The 16,599-nt window shown below is 36.1% G+C and overlaps 1 protein-coding gene across 1 annotated transcript in view; it reads right to left on the reverse strand.

Moving 5' to 3' along the window:
• The window catches only part of LOC150100343 (acid ceramidase-like), a 179,320-nt gene that overhangs the window by 23,344 nt on the left and 139,377 nt on the right, over positions 1–16,599 (reverse strand). Inside the window, exons 10-11 of the mRNA XM_090402680.1 lie at positions 15,288–15,454; positions 10,091–10,264 (exon numbers count right to left, since the gene is read on the reverse strand). Of these exons, the coding sequence (XP_090258806.1) occupies positions 10,091–10,264; positions 15,288–15,454 (341 nt within the window). The remainder of the gene's footprint in view (positions 1–10,090; positions 10,265–15,287; positions 15,455–16,599) is intronic.

Below are 16,599 nucleotides of genomic sequence, written 5' to 3' on the forward strand. Positions count from 1 at the left end.
GGGTTGAACATGCTATAAATATCCGATGATGAACACTAAGATAGTTCAATTAAATTAAGGGGATAAAAATCCCTTATTATTTTACAGCCAGTATGAGAAACTCTGAGATCGAAAACTACGATCTAAAAGTTTCATGCCGAAGAACTATCGGCGACTCCGGGCGTAAGTGAACACCTGGTAATACTACACCAAGGCAACTCATTATGTAAAACACAGCTCCTAAGAGATGTAATACTGCCTTACATTATGAGGAGAGGTCACTACCCAGACCGGTTTCAACCTTTTTTGAGGTCTCATCAGCGAGTAGGTAAACCTGGATGATATCAAAGTTTAAGTGAAAAGAACTTATATACTTTCACTATACGAATGCCAGGTGTTCACTTAGATTCACCGACAGTTCTTAGGCATGAAACTCTTAGATCGTAGTTTTCGATTTCAGAGTTTCACATACTGGCTGTAAAATAATAAGGAATTTTTATCCCCTTAATTTAATTAACTTCGCCAAAAAAAAAATAGCCGTTTGGCTTTTTTAACTAAAATAGTTCATTAATTAAAAAAATTAAACATTGTTTTCATTAAAAAACATCTCTCATTCTGGAGTTATTTTTCTCCTCCCCTCCCTTTCAAGTATTTATGGTGAAACATTTTTGTTTACAATAATCTTTTGTCTGTTCAAATGCTTTCTTTACAATTACTACTCAAAGACTAGACCTCCAGAATAATATTTTCATGAGATACCTCTAAGGAGGTATTTGAAAATTTTCAAATACCTCCTTAGAGGGCAAAGTATTTATTATTATTATTATGATTTAATTATAAATGTGAGATATGAAAAAAACTGCAAGCTCAGATATATATATGTATTTAAGGAATTCTTTCACATGTTTTGCTGCATTGACATATTTTGCCATATTCTGTGAAAAGTCAGCTACTGGAACAGGCTCCAACTAAGCATCTAGAAAAAAGAAGAATAAACCCAACACCAGAAGAACTGAAGATAGAAACCATCAGTATAAAGAAGGTTAATGGAATGGAAATTGAACCTGCGCAAGAATTGGAAAAGTACCACGTGGTACTTTTATTATCAGTAATGATAATAAAATTACCATTTTGATGATAATCAAAATTTTACTTTTATATATCAGTAATGGAAATTACTTTGTATCAGTAATTCCCATTACTGATACAAAGAAGATAAAAACAGGTGAGATCTTACTAAATAATAAGCACAGAATGCTATTTTCAGGCAATAAGGATCAAGGAAATGGAGTAGCAATAGCATTCGACACCAAATATGAAGATAAATTCCTTGATTGGAAGGCAGTTTCATTAGAGTTATATGGGCAAACTTCAATATGCGGAAATGGAAAAAGAAACTTATTTGTGCCTATGGTCCCACAGAAAGTTCTTCCAAGGAAGAAATGGAGGAATATTTTGACATATTAGAAAAGGCAGCTGACATAAACAAAATGGAAAAAGTGCTCCTTGTTGGAAACCTGAACAGCAGAATAGGAAATGAATCTCACCAAGCATATAGGAACATTTTTGGAAAATTTTAAGAAAAGGGCAAAGCTAATAATAATGGTATTTACTGGACTTCTGCTCAGGACATGGATGAGTCATTTCTAACACCATGTTTCAACATAAAGATGTGCCAAAGTTCACATGGAGAGAAGATGCAAGAAATAAGAACAACCTCATTTCATTGTTGATATTGATATCATAAGGCTGGTTCAATAGGAGTGTACAGAAGATTCGCATTTGGAAGTGACCACTACTTAGTATTAATTATTATTATTCAGGTCTCCATGGAGTCAAAAGACTCATCACAGGAGGTCCTTCCTAGGAAACACAAAGTCTATCAAGACTCATCACGGGAGGTGAACACTGAGTCTATCATACCACTCATTGACCATTCTCACTCTCACCACTCTATCAGGCAATGCATTCCATGGTTCAACTACCCTCCATGCAAAGAAACCACTCCTCACCCTCTTGCTCACAGCTTCCTTTTGTAACTTCCAGGGATGGCCCCTTGTCATTACTCCTTCCCGCTGTTCAACCAAGCGAAAGAACTCCCCAGTGTCAACCCTGTAACCACCTCTCAACAGTTTAAAAGTCACAATCATATCACATTTCCTTCTTCTATCTACCAAACCCTGCAGTCCACATTCCCTCAGCCAATCCTCATAACTAACATTGTATAGTCCTAAAACCATCTTTGTTATCCTCCTCTGTACCCCCTTTCCACAGTTAATTTATCCCCTTCAAATCCTGGGGACCAAATCTGAGAACAATAGTCTAAGTGCAGTCTGATCAGAGTCTTATACAACAGAATGATAACCCTTTTATCCCTGAAGGTCAGCGTCCTTCTCGGTATTGCAGCAATCCTCTGTGTTACCCTCACCCCTTTGCAATATGTCCCCTGAATTTCAAGTTTCTATCAATCATCAACCCCAGATCTCGTCTCCCCTACTTCTTCCAGTACGACTCCTCCAATAGAGTATGAAGTGTCCCATCGATGTATCCCAAACCTCAAGACCTTACATTTTGCTGCATTAAACTGACACCCCCATTCATTTGCCCATCTGTCTAGTTTATTCAAATCCTCTTGCATGACTACTGCATCTGCACTATTACTAATAACCCTTCCCAGCTTCACATCATCTGTAAACAACTGAATATCCACCTGCAATCCACTGTGGGGACCCCACTTGTAATCTTCCTCCTTGAAACTTCCCCACCATACAAATCTAGCCAATCCTGAATCCAGTTGACCAACCTGACATCCAAATCCATGTGCTGTAACTTAAATATCAGCTTATCATATGGCACCCCAAATGCCTTCGCTAAATCCAAGAAAATAGCAGAATATATGCCTTTCCCTCATCTACTGCTCTTGTAACTTTATTATAAAAGGCTAGCATATCACTATAACAAGAGCACCTCATAACAAATTTCTCCATGATCTTAACAACTACTGATGACACACAAACTGGCCTATAATTAGATACTTCCGGTCTGCTACCACCCTTATGCAATGGCACCATCTTACCTTCCTTCCATTCCCTGAGCACCTTTCCCATAGTCAGACTTTAATTGAAAAGCCAGGTCAAAGGAGCTGTCAGTTCTTTAACACATTCTCTCAAATCTCATGGTGAAATACCATCCAATATCATAGCTTTATTGACATCCAGAGTACTCAGTATTTGGAACACACGCTCCTCTAAACCTCAAACCTGCCCTATCCCTCTAGTATTAAAATTTACTCCTTCAAGATGAAATACTCCAATAAAGTGTTCACTGAACAATTCCACTATATATTCTGCATCAGTCACTCTATTCCCATTTTTATCCCACAATGTCATTCTTCCACAATCATTTCTCCTCCTACTGGCCACATAGCTAAAAAATTCCTAGAATTTTCTTTGGGTCTTAGGGCCAATCTCTTCCCATATTCCAATTTCACCTTCCTTACCATATTAGTCACTCTCCTTGCCTGTGTCTTATATTCTTCATGCATCTACTCTTCACCTGTCTCCTTATATCTCTTCCACAGCCTCTTTTTCACATGCAGTTCCTATTGTTTGTCATCCACTTTATACCAAATTGTATCCTCTTCTTCACTTGTGGAATACAGCTTACTATTGGTGCTAACTATTCTTCATGTTGGCGGCTTTCGTTGTTCGTGTTTATTGAAAACAGGGCATGGCCTGATAGGGCAGTAGCTCTGGTTCTCTTGTAAGCAATGTCTCTCTGGTGTTCCTCGAGACATAGGAGGATAGATTTTTCCGTTTGGCCATAGTAAGGTTTTCCGCACTGACGTGTGACTTTGTATACACCTGGGAATTGTAGAAGGTTGTGAGATTGTTTGTAGTTGCTGAAACTTTATCTTATTTTTGGGAGAGTCGAGAAGCACGTTTGTATGTTAATTTTCTTTAAGATTCTACTCAGTTTTTTTGGATAGTGTGCTGATATATGGCAAGGAGATATAACCTTTAGAGTCGTCCTGTGTCTCTACGTTGCTACGTTGATGGTGGGATAATTGTTTGCTGATACTTTTTAAAGAGTAGCCATTGCTTTTAAAGATCCATTTAAGATGTTGTAGTTCTTTTTTTAGTTCTTCTTCATATGACAGTACAGATCTTGCACGATTCGCAAGAGTTGATATAATACCCAACTTTTGCGCTGGATGGTGATATGAGGACGCATGCAAATATCTGTCCGTGTGTGTTGGCTTTCTAAATATAGACTTTTATTGATTCAGGCGTCTTGGTGAGTTTAACATCTAGGAAACAGAGGGAACTATTTTCTTTAATCTCCATGGTCAATTTGATATCCTGATGGAGGTTGTTTAAGTGGTTGAGAAACCTGTGAAGATTCTCGATACCATGCTCCCATATGAGGAATATATCGTCCACACATCTAAGCCAAATTCTTGGTTTTAAACTAAAAGAGATTGCCTTTTGTTCAAAATCCTTGAAAAAAATGTTGCCAAATATAGGAGAGAGAAAGGGCTTCCCATAGCTAATCCTTTGACCTGTTTATAAAGTTTATCTTCGAATTCAAAATAACCAGTTTACATAGTGAGATAGTAGAGAGAACATTTTATTTGAAATCTTGTTCTTTAAAATATGGAGAACTTCTTGTGTCGGAATGTTGGTAAAGAGTGCTACCATGTCAAAGCTCACTATGATGTCAGAAGATTTGAATTTTAAGTCCTTGATTTTAGAGACAAAATCTGTTGAGTTTTTAATATAAGAAGATTTTCCCACATAAGCTTTTAACAATGACGCCAGATATTTAGATAACCTGTAGGTGGGTGAGTCAATGCTGTCTACTATAGTATAGGTCTCAGTGGATAGTTTTATTTATGTACCTTAGGGAGACCATATAGCCTTGGAATGAGTGGGTGTAAAGAGCGGATGGAAAGCCGTGTATTTCGTGGAATTTCTGTGGTCTCTTGTAGGAGATTATTGGTTCTATTGTGTATTTCTCTTGTTGGATCCCTCTCAGTTTCCAAATAACTATCTGACTCTAACAATGTTAAGATTTTTTCTCAGTAGTCTATTTTATCTAGAACTACAGTTGCATTCTCCTTATCAGCTTTTAAGATGCCGATGTCCTTGTTAGTCCTTAGATTTTTAATTGCAAGTCTCTCACCAGGGGATATATTATCAGAAGGAGGTTTTGCATTGTTGATTGCAAGAATTGCTTCTATGCGAAGTAAACTCGCATCTGCAGTAGTAAGTAGCGAAGCTGCTTTCTCCATCTTAGTTATAAGTAGTTCTTTAAGAATGCATTTTGGTGCCAATACAAAATTTAGACCTTTTTCAAGAATTTTCTCTTCATTTGGGACTTAGGTTAGTTTTTAATACCTGCAGTTTTTAAATCACATAACTAAATCAATACTTTTGGTAGTTCACAGCAGCAGATAATCATAGAGAGAGAGAGAGAGAGAATGAAACAATCATTATTTAAAAAAAAAAATCACATGTTTATGCAATAATTACTGTATTATCATATTAATCTGTCTAATACATGTCAATGAACATTTTATCATCATAGCAGCAATATGATGTGCAGTCTTTGCAAGACTTGCAATGTGCGCTCAGAACTTCAGTCCACTGTCTACTATCACCTCAAGATCCTGAATCTCGTCTACTTCCTGCAGTACAGCTCCACCAATACAGTATGTAGTCTTATAACTCAGTACTGCAAAGTGTAACACCTTGCATTTATTAATATTAAAACTACCACCCACTGATCTAGCCAAGCTAAATGTCTATTCAAATCTTCCTATAGAGATTTAACATCAGCAATACTCCTGATAATTCTACCTATGTTAGCATTATCAGCAAACATTTGAAGATCCCCAGTCAATCCACATGAAACATCATTAACAAATAAGTTAAACAGTAGGGTCCTAAGAACAGAAACCTTAGGCACGTCACTGCACACACACACACACCTTTCTTTTCGGAGACACTGCTCCATCACACACAACTTGCATTATCAGCAAACATTTGAAGATCCCCAGTCAATCCACATGAAACATCATTAACAAATAAGTTAAACAGTAGGGTCCTAAGAACAGAAACCTTAGGCACGTCACTGCACACACACACACCTTTCTTTTCGGAGACACTGCTCCATCACACACAACTTGCTGGTATCTTTCAGAAAGCCAATCTTCAAGCCATCTAACCAAACTGTTATCTAATCTCATCTCCTGCAGCTTATAGACCAATCTATAATGAAGTAATCTATCAAATGCCTTTGCAAAGTCCAAGACTATCACTGTATATGAATCTTCCTTATCCAACACATTCATCACCTTATCATATAATGTAAGCAGATTGCTAAAACAAGACCCTGCTCTTCACAAACCCAAGCTGACCATCTTAGAGAATCTTATGTCCATCAACCTAATCCTGTTTTCTATTCCTAAACATCTTGACCACAACTGCAGATATGCAGACCCTTCTATTGCTGTAAACTTCTGTCCTAGAACTCTGCTTCTGGAGAGATATTATTTTTCCTTCTTTCCACTCCTTAGGAACCGAACCTTCCCCACTGCAAGACTTTCATTAAATAATCACATCAAGAGTATGGATAACTCTTTTGCACGTTCTTTAAAAATATGCAGCGATATGTCATCCATTCCCATAGCCTTATTAACATCTAATCAAGTGAAACTTGACACACCTCTGATTCTTTCACCTTTAATTCTCTTAATCCTTGTCTCCCTTCTACATGTTATACAGCATCATTCACACCATTATGATATATATACTGATGAAGTGTTCATTAAATAATTCCACTATATCATTTGTTATGGTTATTCTGCTACCTTAACAATCCACCAGTGACAATCACGCTTGTCACTTTTCTGGCCTACAATTTATATTCTTCAAGCATCTGTTCACTACAAACTTCTTGGACCTCCTCCATAACTTCTTTTATTTGCTTAACTCTTAGTATGCAGTTATGCATTGCTTGTGTTAGATACTGCCTTATCATTTCCCATGTACTGTCAACATCTTTTTTGCACAATTCATCAACCCAATGTATTGATGCTGGTTGACTATGGAACTTCTTATAATCACCCACCTTACAGTTTCACATATAGACCTTCTTGGTAAGTACTTTTTCCTGTTTGACTACTTTCCAAACCAATACCATATAATCACTCTCACCAGCAGGTGGTAGTGTTAATATCTCATTCACAACCACATCCTGTGAAGATATCAGCAAATCCAACACAATAAACCTCACGTTGCTTCTATCACATCTGCTTTAGATACTCAACAAATGCACACCCCTTTTGACATACTCTCTCTTCTTTCCAATTAGGATCATCTTCCTTTTACTTGCCCAACATTTCACAATCAGTGCTCTCTGCATTCCCAGGCCTATAACAACATCCTATTAAATATACTATTCTACTGATCTCAACTTCACTCCAAACAAACTACTATTTTCCCACTTTCACTCTTGAAGGACATAATTTCTCTGCTATCATCATTAACAGTACCCCCCCCCTCTCTTCATCTTCGTATCCTTTTGGAAAATTCTATATCTTACCAATTCTAGTCCTGACAATATATCATCCTCGGTCAACCAAGTTTCACTTATACCAATTATCTTTGAGCATACTGATTCGATCAATGCTATACACTCAACACCTTTATTTCTGATAATCTGTGTATAACAACTCTACTCTTTGAGGCCATCCCACCAACACCATCACACTGCACTCTCTCTGCTATAGTACACCTTTCTCTTTGTTCTGACTATCCCCTTTTCTCTGATCCTGATTCTTATTTTCATTCATATCCTTATCATCCTCACTATTGTGCACTACATCACTCTGCCCTGCAATAATCACTTCCTCACCTTTGTATCCCTCTTCTTCCTGTCCTTCCACAACCTGCTTCTCAACCTCTCTCTCTCTCTCTCTGACCCTTAGTAATATTAATTTCAAATGAGCCTTGTGTGCTCTTACTCTTAGTGAGACAACAATCACTCCAAAGAACCAACACTAAACCCATTCAAATGCATTCCATCAGCTATGAACTATTTTAACTTCCCTTTAAATTCATTCCACACATTCACAAATTGAACCTTTTGCCTGAGACAATTCAGCCATCTTGTCATTCAGTATTATTGCTCTCCTTTTCAGTTCACTACTCTCATATCTGGGTAACAAACTAACCACTTTTCCAATGCCTTAAAACTAAACACAAGAACCTTCAAAATACTTTTTTAGCCAATAGCTACAACCCCCTAAAAAGACAAAATACAGCATGCCCCTATCACTCCTGCAGCCAACACAAGATCATCTATTCCCATACCTTATATTCAAGAGCTAAATTTCTCTGCAAATATGATCTCCACTCCTCTACTTTCAAACCATGCATTCAGCTCTCAACCTTCATCCATTCTCTGAGGAACCAGCTTCCTTGTATACACTGTGGAGTATATTCTTGTTCCAACAACTTAGCCTACTTTAGACAGCTCAGTAACTATGTTAACCTCTGCTTTGAAGAACATAAAAACTATATTCACAATCACCAGTAAGACAATATAGGACTAGCAAAACCATGCTTTACATACACACACATATAAGTCATTATAGGATTGTTTTTAGAATCAGTATCAGCTATGAAATACTCCTGTAACCTGAATAAGTATTGCTGCATTAATTTACCAAAGATCTGGATGATAGTTATTCTAAGACCATATTTAGCTTATTTCACTGAATGAATTTTTTATTCCCCCCCCCCCCCGCAACTAGCAACACGTAGGGGGACACCTTGTTAAGGCATTAGTTCCCTTTCAGTTACAATTCAAATTGTTTCTACAACACAATTGAGTGCTGTGTGTTTTACCACAGTTGTAATTTGTGCTTTGAAGATACTAGTTTGAAATCAAGAAAAATATCATCATGATCAAATTCCTGACATGTAACCTGAGGGGTGCACAGAAAAATATTAGTAACTCAATATATTATTTATTTTGTTCCTCTGGTGCTGTTTATACCATAAAGCACAGTTATGAATACTTATAAAAGATTAATTCAGAAAAGGTATTTACAGATCATTAGCTGATTTACAAGTTTGTCATACACACACACACACTAGGGGGGGGGGGCTCTGTCCCCCCCTCCACGAGTTCCAGGCCGGTAAGCCAGTTCCATTGTTTTGAAACGTCCAACAAAATGATACGGTACAAAGTGCCCTAGATGATAGAAATATAAGATCTGATAATGTTGGAGTCTTGACAAGTAACAGACTGATTTGGAGGAAAATTGTAGAGAGGAAGTTAGTAATGATGTAATTTTTTTCATGTAGTACTACCATATCCTGTACATCCCCTTGAGGGTACATGGCAGGAATTTGATGATGATGATGATAAACAAATTGTTGTCTCACGAAGGCAAACACATTGTTGGACATGAAACATTTCAAATTTCGGCTTATCAGCTTAATCCGGCTCAAAACAATGAAGAGAAAAAAACGTGACATAAAAACGTTTCAAATTTCGGCTTATCTTTTTATATATATAGAGTGGATATATAATTTTAATGGAGCAAGAGTGTTACTGTCCTATTACAGTATTAGAAATACCTCCGGCTGAAATAAAATACGGTATAATCGACATTACTGATTATCAGGTGTCAGATCCTTATAATGAGCTGCCATATGGCTCATCAAATGGAAAGGAAATTGCTAATAACTCAATATATTATTTAGCAAACATCAATACGAGAACCCTCTAGTCTTTTATGATGGAAACATACAAGCATAATATATAAACAGACACAAAAATTCAAATAAGACAATTCATATCAAAGCAATGAATGTCCACTTTATAGTGTCTATTATCAGAAACCATTTTTCTTTTTTGTTTTTTTCATATAGCCATGATAAAATGTAATCAGTAGTTAACAATAATGTGGAATTATGAATCCTTAACATTAATTATCCTTAGCATGACTCCCTCCGATAAGAAAAAAAAAAAAAGAACCAAATTTAGTTGCAAATTCCAAGCAATAAACTGTATTGCTCATTTTAAGATAACTTACCTTCTGTGTTAAATATTTCAGGCATTTTACAGCAGGAGTTCTTCTATCATCAATAAACAGTGGAGATTTCCAATGGTCATAGTTAGTTTCAACTAAAAACCAACCATTTCCAGATTCCTTCATTGTCCAGATATCAGACTTAGAAGTACCCCTGTCTTTAGTAATGATACATGCCTAAAAAAAAAAAATAATAATAAAAAAAGACTTTTTAACCTTCTGAAAAATAGTTTCTCAGTTTAGTTTTAGGAGTTTTCTAATTAAATAATATGATTATTATAATATGGGCACCTCAATCATGGAGTCCGAAGACTCACTGCGAGAGATCCAATCTATCATACCTCTCCTTGAACCCAGTAACAGACAAAGCACTCACAACTGACTCTGGCAAACCATTCCACTCATTCACATTTCTTCAAGCAAAAAATCTAATCTTCACACCCCTACTAACCACACCTTTATTCAACTTCCAGGGATGATCCCTTGTTCTGGTCCCTCTAGCCAACTGCTGAAACATTTCCCCCCTACATGTATCCTATAAAATCCTTTAAGCAACTTAAATGCAATTTCTATCACATCCCCTCTTTTTTCTCCTATCAACCAACTTCTGCAATCCACAAATCATCAATCTATCCTCATAGGGCACATTCCACAGGCTACTCACCATCTTGATCACTCGCCTCTGAATCCTCTCCATCATTTCCTCATCTTCAAGAAACCCAGGGAATCAGACTTGAGCACAGTAATCCAGAGAAAAAAATAATGGGTGTCAGTTTAATGAAGAAATGTAAAGTTATGCATTTTTGGATAAATAGATTACAAGCTGTGTATCACATTGATGACACTGTACTCCAGGAAATGTGGGTGTATCAAGGTCTTATAAAGAGGAATAACAACTTTCATATTTGTACTTGTTAATATATGTTCTTCAATAGCCAAGTAATGTTATGGGCTACTTTAGCAACATGTCCTCTAAACTTTAACATCTGTCTATCACCACCCCTAAATCTCTAGCTTCATCTATTTCCTGTAGTACAGTGTCATCAATATGATACACAGCTTGTAATATATTTATCCCAAAATGCATAACCTTACATTTCTCCACATTAAACTGACACCCATTATTTTTTTCTCACACTGACAGCCTATTTAAATCATCCTGCAAGATCTCTCTCTCTCTCTACATCACCTTGATTAATCATTACTCTATCTAATTTTGCATCATCAGCAAACAACTGAATATTTCCTTTCATGTTATTTCCCATATGATTTATGTACAAATTAAACAGCAGTGGTCCCAGCACTGAACCTTGTGGTATTCTGCTCCTCCACATACCACTTTTTGATGTCTGTCCAGCAGCCACCCTCTTATCCACTCATGGCAGTGTCATATCCATCCCCATTTGTTTTAATTTGAGTAACAGTGTTCCATGTGGTATTCTGTTAATGCCTTTGCGAAATCATTGTGTAGTCATTTCCTTTATCCAATTCAGCTGTTATTCTATTATAAAAAGTTAGTAAATTATTAAGGCACGATTGACCCTTCACAAAGCCATGTTGATCCTCATACAGTATCATATTTTTGGTGTCAGTTTATCATATCTATCAATGATAGCAGGTCTATGGAATGAATCTTACTAGAAAGATTCATTCCATAGACCTGCCATGAGGTTGAAGATTTGTAGGTTACAGAAACTGGTTGATAGGCAGAAAAGGGGCAACATGATCGAGACATACAAATTACTGAGGGTTTTTACAAGATCAATTCAGAGGAAATTTTTCAGAACAGGACTGGTGGCGAGAGAAATAAGGGCCATCCAACTTTACATAAGTTTACAGTTATGCAAAGTAAACTGAGTAAGACTGTTAGCAAGGGTGTTAGAACCAGGTTTTTTCTGTTTGGAGAGTAGTGAATGAGTGGAATAGGTTGCCAGAATCTGTTGTGGGTGGCATAACTGTGAATGAGTTCAAAGCAAAGTATAATAGATACTGCGCAAATGTTGTATAGTTCTTGATAAGATGTTTAGGGCCTCCCTCAACGAGTCCAAGGACTTCTTGGAGTAGCCCATAATAATAATAATAACCATATTTTTTTATCTATCCATTTGTCACATGCAGTGTTTTTGTGTGTGTGTGTGTGTGTGTGTGTGAGTGAGTGAGAGAGAGAGAGAGAGAAACAATTGTGCTGGTATGTATTCTTTGCTAGTAGGAAAAAATAAAAATTAAAGCTATGCTGTATATGTATGTCACATACCACTGCTATAATAAAGGTGCAGGTATACTGTACTATTTTGTACTGTCCCAAACAAAAACACTGGTCACATGTATTATAAACATATTATAATCACAAAAAAACTACAAGTACATTATCTAGAAATATAGTTTAAGATAAACATATTTTACTTATGACACTGTTTCATTAAAACAAAACTGAATGAGAGCACTCCAAATTATTACCATTCAAAAAAGAATATAGTATATGGGTAGCCAAAATATTGAAATGCATCAGATAACAATTCTTAAAAGTTCAGAAGCCAAAACTGTCATCAATTTCTGATACATATATACCCTTTGAGAGGGTATATAAGACACTATGGAGTATTGCATAATAGAAAGAGGCTAGACAATAGAACAAAGCCCTGAAACACTCTTAAACTGCAGCTGATTGCATTTCCAAAGTGAAGAGAACAAATCACATGGTAGTTGAATGAATAAATAACTGGATAAGCAGATAATAACAATGCATAGCGCAAAAGCTACATAAAAAATTGTAGACCCAATACTTTGAGAAAGGCCCAGAAGCAGTACAAAAATCAGAAGTTAGTCTTAATAGGTAAAGGGAAATCAGAGGATTTTTCATTGTATGGTAAAGCAAAAGGAAAAATGCTCTGATTTCCCTTAACCTATTAAGACTAACTTCTGAATTTAGCGAAAGATGTTAGAAGTTTATTTTCCACTTGGTTAGATTATAATAAATTTAGTTTAATCCTTTACCCAAGTGTAGGCAAACAAAGTTTGAGCCTGAAGTAGTTCAGAACTGAGGCAACTCGTAGGAAAGGTGGACCAAGATGTTAGAAGTTTATTTTCCACTTGGTTAGATTATAATAAATTTAGTTTAATCCTTTACCCAAGTGTAGGCAAACAAAGTTTGAGCCTGAAGTAGTTCAGAACTGAGGCAACTCGTAGGAAAGGTGGACCAAGATCTCATCACTCCTTGTCTCAGTATCTCCCATAATGCAAAGAACATCTCCTTGCAGACATGTATAATGCTATGCATTAAGGGAAGGGCCACTACCCAGACCGGTTTCGACCTTTATTGAGGTCTTGTCAGTGGGAGGCAGACCCAGAAGTGGTGATACTAAGGCAGAAGCAATGGAGAGGTCATATTTACTTATACGAGTTGCCAAAAGGTGTACCATCTTATTATTAATTTACTCTGGATTAAGAGAAAGATGTTGGAAGTTTATTTTCCACTTGGTTAGACTATAATAAACTCTCACTGACGAGACCTCAATAAAGGTCAAAACCAGTCTGGATAGTGGCCTTTCCCTTAATGCATAGCATTATACTTTCTTCAAGGAGATGTGCTTTGCATTATGGGAGATACTGAGACAAGAAGTGATGAGAGCTTGGTCCACCTTTCCTACAAGTTGCCTCAGTTCTGAACTACTTCAGGCTCAAACTTTGTTTGCCTACACTTGGGTAAAGGATTAAACTAAATTTATTATAGTCTAACCAAGTGGAAAATAAACTTCTAACATCTTTCGCTAAATTCAGAGTAAATTAATAATAAGATGGTACACCTTTTGGCAACTCGTATAAGTAAATATGATCTCTCCATTGCTTCTGCCTTAGTATCACCACTTCTGGGTCTGCCTCCCACTGAAGAGATCTCAATAAAGGTCGAAACCAGTCTGGGTAGTGGCCCTTCCCTTAATGCATAGCATTATACATGTCCGCAAGGAGATGTGCTTTGTATTATAAGAGCTACTGAGACAAGGAGTAATGAGAGCTTAGTCCACCTTTGCTACGGGTTGCCTCAGTCCTGAACTACTTCAGGCGCAAACTTTGTTTGCCTATACTTGGGTAAAGGATTAAACTAAATTTATTATAGTCTAACCAAGTGGAAAATAAACTTCCATCATTATTTTAACCTTGGTATTACTTCTGGGTCTGGCTCTCACTGATCCTCAAAGGTCGAAACTGGTCTGGGTAGTGGCCCCCACCCATAATGCATAGCATTATGGGATACTAAAGCAATTGATGTGAAGTCCTTAGCCTCTATATACAAATAACCCAAAGTTACTTCATGCTCAAACTTTGTTTGCTTACACTTGGATAAAGAATGAAACCAAGAATATAATTTCTTGGCATCTTTAATTTTAGTGTAAGAGTATGGTTAGCAAGGAAGGTAGGACTAGATTTTTTTGCTTTGAGGGTGGTGAATGGATAGAAAAGATTACCAGAAGTGGTTGTAAGTGCTTCATCAGTGAATGAGTTTAAGAAGAAGTATGATAGCTAATGTGTGAATAATGAGTCTCTCATGATGAGTTTTCTGCCTTCATAAAGATACCTGTATAACAATAACACAAGAAATTCTGAAGCATGTGAACTTCATGAAATTATACATAACTATTAACATTTATAAAATTATAAATACTAATAAAGCGTTAGGTAAAGCAGCAAGGTACTTTGCTAACTCACATTTTACTAGGTTCATTTTAATCTTTGGTGATAGACAAATTTCACTACCATGAGACTACGACCTGCAATACTGGAAGCCTAAAGTGGCGCTTGAAAAAATTTCATGTTTGGTCTCTAGAGCATGGTTTTCAAGATTATACAATCCTTAACCTACCATGCAATATTCGGTTATTTTGTGGAGAGTTCATACCATTGCATGAACCTCTCCACAAAATATCAAAATTCATGATATATATATATATATATATATATATATAAATTTATTTATTTTTTTTGGTTAAACGTTTTCGGTGAATTTTCCACCTCCATACAAATTTATGGTTAAGATGTTTAAAAAAAAATGGTTTATAATATTTACATTAAAATTAATTTTTTTTTTCATTTATATGTTAAGTGCAATATGAATTTAATGTTGAAAGCATTACTTCAACAATAAATGTAAAATAAAGAATTGCAACACTAGTCATACAAAATATATTAAAAAAAATCAGCTTACTTGTCCACTGTCATTTCCTCCTAAAATAAAATATACAGGTGAAATGACTTTAGCAGTTGAGAGTATTGTCTGTGCATCATAATAACTCCTTGCATTTTCCATCAATGAACGAGTTAAGAATCCCAACCAGAATTCAGATCGTGAGCCCATAATCCATTTGAAAATTCCTACAAAGTAAGATGGCAAACAACAAAATACTTAGACAGAATACTGTATTAGTTAAAGTAATATTCTAGTTGTCAAAATAATCATAATGTTATGATATAATGGTTTACAGATTAAGTGAAAACAGACTAATGCACATTCTCTATAATTCAACCCACCCATTTTCTTTATCCACCCATCAAAGTTTCTGGAACATAAAATTATGCAGACAATGGCATGCAAGTACAGTAGTCCCTCCTTATCTGCAGGTTCACTATTCGCTATTTCAATTATCTGCGGTCAACCCTGCTTTGCTGATGTAATTATAAAAACAATTTATAATTACATCAGCAAAGTAGATATCAGATCCAACAATACGATCCTCGGTATTCCAGAGTTGTCTTAGCTTGCACTACTTAAGTAGCTAAGGCAACTCAGGGATGCCGAGGATTATTCTCGTAAGCTCTCAGGTCAACTTACAAAACTTTCATAGTTTCTACAAACATTTGGCTTTGAAATAATGTTGGATCTAATATCCACTTAGCCTATGTAATTTTACATTGCTGAAATGAAGCTGTATGGCTCTTTCTTTTAGTAAGAGACAATTCATAAGTTTTAAATTGCATGCTGTTTTGAGTAGTTCTCGGTTATCAGATCAGCTGTCGCAGTATTGCAGTGCTTGTGTTGATGTAACCCTTATTTTACTTAATAATGGTCCCAAAGAGTAGTGATGCTGGTAATTCAGATATGCCAAAGAGAAGCCGTAAAGTGCTTCCTTTTAAGTGAAAAAGTGAAAGTTCTCGACTTCATAAAATAATAAATAAATAATAATAATTTTAAAAAAAAAAAACATATGTGAGGTTGCTAAGATTCCATTCACATTCAGATAACTTTTATTACAGTATGTTGTTATATTGTTCTGTTTTATTATTAGTTATTGTTGTTAATCTCTTGCTGTGCCTAATTTATAAATTCAACTTTATCATAGGTATGTATGTATGTATAGGAAAAAACTTAGCATATATAGAGTTTGATATTATCCATCGAGTGTCTTGGAATGGATCCCCCACAGATTGGGGGGGGGGTGCTACTGTAGCGACATTTTGCCAGCTCAAGTTAGCATTATCAGACACACTTTAATAATACACACTCAGTGAAGGCACAATAC

Source organism: Typopeltis vanoorti, chromosome 13 (genome assembly GCF_054136105.1).
Source record: "Typopeltis vanoorti isolate ZY-2024b chromosome 13, IOZ_Tvanoo_1.0, whole genome shotgun sequence".
In the NCBI taxonomy this organism is placed as follows: Eukaryota; Metazoa; Arthropoda; class Arachnida; order Uropygi; family Thelyphonidae; genus Typopeltis; species Typopeltis vanoorti.